The 5,431-nt window shown below is 33.8% G+C and overlaps 1 protein-coding gene across 1 annotated transcript in view; it reads left to right on the forward strand.

Moving 5' to 3' along the window:
- The window catches only part of LOC107736965 (6-phosphofructo-2-kinase/fructose-2,6-bisphosphatase-like), a 30,782-nt gene that overhangs the window by 23,489 nt on the left and 1,862 nt on the right, over positions 1-5,431 (forward strand). Inside the window, exon 12 of the mRNA XM_016548356.1 lies at positions 1,558-1,622. Within this exon, the coding sequence (XP_016403842.1) occupies positions 1,558-1,622 (65 nt within the window). The remainder of the gene's footprint in view (positions 1-1,557; positions 1,623-5,431) is intronic.

The following is a 5,431-nucleotide window of genomic DNA, read 5'->3' on the forward strand; positions in this document are numbered from 1 at the left end:
AGTGGCTACGCTTTTGTTTTGTCAACTCACTTGTTTCGTTTCTATAGGTTTTTAACATTCTAAAAGCTCTTTATTCCAAAGATATACTACAAGCTTGTGAATCCTCTTAAGCTGAAGCACAACTTCTACCAAATTTTTCTTGTAGCTGCTTATAAAACATACACCACTCTGTGCCTTTACTGCTTGTGTGTAATTAGTCAGTGCATTCAGTAGGCGTAATGTATTGCAAGTATTACAATTGGATTATTATATTATTATTGTTGATATTGCAAGTATTACATACAACAATAATAAAGCAGTGCATTGACATAAAAAAGGAAATTTAATTTAGGCACTTAAGTACTTTTAAAAGCAAGTACTTCTGTGCTTTTACTTCAGTAAAAATCTGTCTTTACAACTTTCACTTGTAATGGAGTAATATTTGACCAGCAGTATCTGTACTTTAACTCAAGTAATGGAACTGTGTACTTTGTCCACCTCTGCTGATATTTGTTCATTTATTTGGATCCCCATTAGCTATGCCCAAGAGCACTGCTAGTCTTCCTGGGGTCCGCACAACACTTAAAATTCATACATTATTACGTACATATAAAAATATTAAATACATTTTTCACATTCCATGAGGACCAATTTAAACATTTCTTCCACCTTTTAATATATAACTCACCTACTATAAAACTTATTGCTCATTCAATGAATTCTTATGCCTCAACTATCTATAAATACAATAATACGGTGTGCCTTCACCTGCCTTCTAAAATCTTTTTTCCGTGTTATAATAATTAATGACCTTGGTAAAAAAATACCATGATTTCATTGCCCTATATAGTACTGTACGTCTCAGAAAGTTAGTTTTAGCATTGGGGAGTAAAAATCTACTCTCTGTTGCTCGTCTAGTTACATATTCATGTGACTGAACATTGGATTGCACTGGTGACTTTTTACACACTCTTATGCACCGGCACTCGTTGACCCCACTCTGTGCCTTTACCCCAATGTATCCTCAATGTGGTGTATGTTTTATAAGCAGCTACAAGAAAAATTTGGTAGAAGTTGTGTTTCTGCTAAAGAGGATCCACAAGTTGTTAAAATCAGGGGTTCACTCACATTTTCAAGTATGCACGGTGAATGCTTAGTCAATGTCTTCAGTAAAAAATGTAACAGTACAACTGCTTGTGTGTAATTAGTCAGATTGTGTTTGTCTATAATTCTGGTCAAACCATATTGTATGATTAATCAATACAGAAATCCAGGTAAGAAGTTCAAGTTCACACACATCTTGCATGTCACTGATATTTACAACATTTTACTCTTAAATTGCTTGGATAGAAAACTGTCAGTCTAGGGTGTGCATGTACATTTGGCTGAGTGTTTTAATGACCGCTCTGTCCTGATGTTCCTCCAGATGAGCTGCCTTATCTGAAGTGTCCTCTGCATACGGTGATGAAACTCACTCCTGTTGCCTATGGTCAGACTCTCACTCTCTTCTGAAATATAGCTTTTTACGTATAGATCAGTTAGATCATAACATGATCTGATTTTCTTATGTATTTTCAGGCTGTGAAGTTGAGTCCATTTTCCTGAATGTTGAAGCAGTAAACACACACAGAGACAGACCTGTGGTGAGCACAGTAATACTTTCATACTGTTTATCTACTAAAGAGCAGCCAATTATTTATTTATTTATTTAGCTTTGGTATTTTCTTTTTTTTAACAAGTAATTGCTATTTTCAAATCCCTTAGTACTAATTTTACAATGGATCTTCAGTAATGCAGTTTTTTCCAAAATTTCAGCGCGTTCAGTTCACTTATTAGTACAAAGCTTTTCCATCTACATTTAAGAAGTGCTTCATCTTTATTTACATCTAATTTAAAGTATTTGCCTTTGATGATATTACAAACATTAAACTTTTAATTTGCGCCTGTTATGGTTGATTTTAATACATTTGACTGTGAATTAATCCAATTTATCTTAATGGTTAATCAGAGAATAATTTGGTATAGCTTATTTATAGATATAGATTAAATACAAATGGTTTGAAATTTTCCACAACAGATAACTACAGTAAATATAATGAATACTTGTTACAGTATAAGAATTATTTTAAATGCTAACAACGTTCAAAGTGTGTGTGTGTGTGTGTGTGTGTGTGTGTACAAGTCACCGTTGTGGAGATAAGCATTTGCTTTAGTTGGGCTCTTGACCCTTGACTTTCTAACATTAGTTTTTCTCTGGTTGCTGTAACTGTGTTCATGAAACACATTTGTTATGGCAAGAAAACCAGGAGAAAATGTGATCAGGTTATATTGGCTGTTTTTTGATGCTGTTGTAGTTGTCCTGCATAGCCTGATTCACTGATGTCGTCAGTGGTGATGTGTAATATAGTTTGTTATTGATCACAACTGCATTTTGAGAACTGCAATAAAACAGAAATCATAAAAGCACTACAGATTTAGATAGAATGCAATCAGAAACTCAGAAGCATGAAATGCTTATCATTAAGTTTCTTGCCATCACATATGTGTTTTATATACACAATTATAACAGCCAAAGAGTAACTTGTATTTAACAAGTCAAGAGGCAACTAACATGCATGTACAACCATAATTACAACCATATCAAGCATGACAGCAAGTTTTGAAAAGTCAACTCCTAATGTTACAAAAACAGTTTGGAAATTTACTAAAATAGAATAAAAACTGTAAATCTAAGAAGTTTTGGGAAATTGTATGACGGAAAAAAGTGTGTGTTTTAATCCATAGCAGTCTATGATGGGCAGTATTCAGAATACAGTATAGTATGAGCAAAACTGATTAAACATTAATGTCTTTTCTGTTTATCCTCTTACTGTATATTCCCATTCATGTTATATGTTATATGATGGTCAGTCTTGATGTTGGATTATGGGGCCTTGCTCATTTCTCCAAATCATCCCAGAGGTGGGTAACACTTTAGTTTGGGGACCAATTCTCACTATATACTTTATAAGTACTAATAAACAGCCAATATGCTAGTGATATGCATGCTAATAAGCAACTAGTTAATAGAGAGAATTGGTCCCTAAACTAAGGTGTTACCAGAGGTGTTTAATGAGGTTCAGGTCTAGGCTTTGTGCAGGCAATTGTGCAGGCCAATTCTTCATTCAGTTTTTCAGTGACAGCTTGTGCAAAACTTGAATTGTGACAAATTAGATTGCACATAAATCCTTTGCAGTCAGAAACTGAACTTTGACTGTGCCCTTACCATTTTTACTTAGAGGCACCACAAACAAGTGATTTACTTGGGCAGATAATTTTGTAAAATCCAAATAAGATTTACAGATCTTTATTAGAAAATGTTTAAATAATGTTTTTCATGCTTGTTACCATAATCAATTATTGAGCATATACCTGTAAAACAGTCCTTAAGACACTAACGGTTTACAGTCAAATGAAAATGTATGTCACATTTACAATAACTTAGGACAGTAAAGAGACCTTTCTACTGACACTGAAAAACAGCAGAGGAAAGATATTCATGGTTTCTACTCACCTGTGTGAACATTCATTGGTCCTGCTGCAGGAGGCATGAGAACTGCAGAGCAATAAACTGCATTGTCTGTAATGTAAAGTAAGACAGTGCTACAGGGAAGGACAGCTGGTCGTCCTTGTAATGCCAGACCACATATGAACCCCCAGATGTGTTTGAGGACTTGTAAGTGCTTTGGTGGAAGAGTGAAGTTACATCTCACAGCAACAACTGGCAAATCTTTCTCAGTTCATTAAGATGAGATGCAAAGTAGTACATAAACCCTGGACACACCACATACTGACTGCTACTTCTGATATTGACCCCCGCTCTGGATCTTTTTATGTTCATACAGATATTTACAGATAATAAGAATTCTGATGAAAAAAAGTAGTCGAAATTGGGAAGACGTCTATATGTAGATTACATTTTTTTTAATGTAAATAATTCATTATGATTTGCAGATTAATTAATCAAATTAACCACACATCAATTTTGGCTAAATGATTATATAAAGTGTGATAAATAAGAAAAGCATTGAATAGACATTACAAAAAGTAGCTTTAGAAAGAAATATTTTAATTCAGCATTAAATAAATAATGATAACACATACTGACTGCTACTTCTGATATTGACCCCCGCTCTGGATCTTTTTATGTTCATACAGATATTTACAGATAATAAGAATTCTGATGAAAAAAAGTAGTCGAAATTGGGAAGACGTCTATATGTAGATTACATTTTTTTTAATGTAAATAATTCATTATGATTTGCAGATTAATCAAATTAACCACACATCAATTTTGGCTAAATGATTATATAAAGTGTGCTAAATAAGAAAAGCATTGAATAGACATTACAAAAAGTAGCTTTAGAAAGAAATATTTTAATTCAGCATTAAATAAATAATGATAATAAATGGGTAATACTTTTTTAAACTGTTGTTCAAAAACAAATATTGAAATATAAAAAAAAACACAAATAAATAAATAATTAAAAGATAGTCTCAATATGACACTAAAACTGCCAGTAGGTAATGGCTAGAAGTTGTCTGATTTGACAGCTCTTTTTCACTCCTCCTTCATCGCAGCTGCCTGTTCTCGTCTACATTCAAGACAAAGGTATATCCTTAGTATTTTGTATCGGTTTGCTTTTAACAATTTGTCAGCGCTTGTGAAGAGTCATGCCATGATCCTGTGCTGCACCAAATGTTTGGGTCTTTGCCTGCAACTAGTACATTAAATAAATAATGATAAAAATGGGTAATACTTTTTTAAACTGTTGTTCAAAAACAAATATTGAAATATATAAAAAAACACAAATAAATAAATAATTAAAAGATAGTCTCAATATGACACTAAAACTGCCAGTAGGTAATGGCTAGAAGTTGTCTGATTTGACAGCTCTTTTTCACTCCTCCTTCATCGCAGCTGCCTGTTCTCGTCTACATTCAAGACAAAGGTATATCCTTAGTATTTTGTATCGGTTTGCTTTTAACAATTTGTCAGCGCTTGTGAAGAGTCATGCCATGATCCTGTGCTGCACCAAATGTTTGGGTCTTTGCCTGCAACTAGTATAAATATGAAGACGCTTTGCTCCTGGGTCAGCTTTTGATGGTTTAACATGGGCTGTACCCTGCATTTCTTGTTCTGTCCCACTGAAGCACACTTTGATGCAACAATTTGTGCCCTGACTAGTTGTTGATGCATCAGACAGCAAAGACTGGTTTTGAGTTGACAGTTTAGCCCTTGATTCCACTCCTGGTACTACGGTGGCCGAGAAGTGCGAAGCAAATCACAATTCTGAAAACAAAATAACAAATTACAAACGCAAATGCAAGTCTAAAAAACTAAATAACAATTCAGAAAGCACAACAACAATTCAGAAAACATTTTAACAAGTCAGAAAACACAATGACAAAT

The sequence above is a fragment of the Sinocyclocheilus rhinocerous genome, unplaced genomic scaffold (genome assembly GCF_001515625.1).
Source record: "Sinocyclocheilus rhinocerous isolate Xijiao unplaced genomic scaffold, SAMN03320098_v1.1 scaffold554, whole genome shotgun sequence".
Lineage (NCBI taxonomy): Eukaryota > Metazoa > Chordata > Actinopteri > Cypriniformes > Cyprinidae > Sinocyclocheilus > Sinocyclocheilus rhinocerous.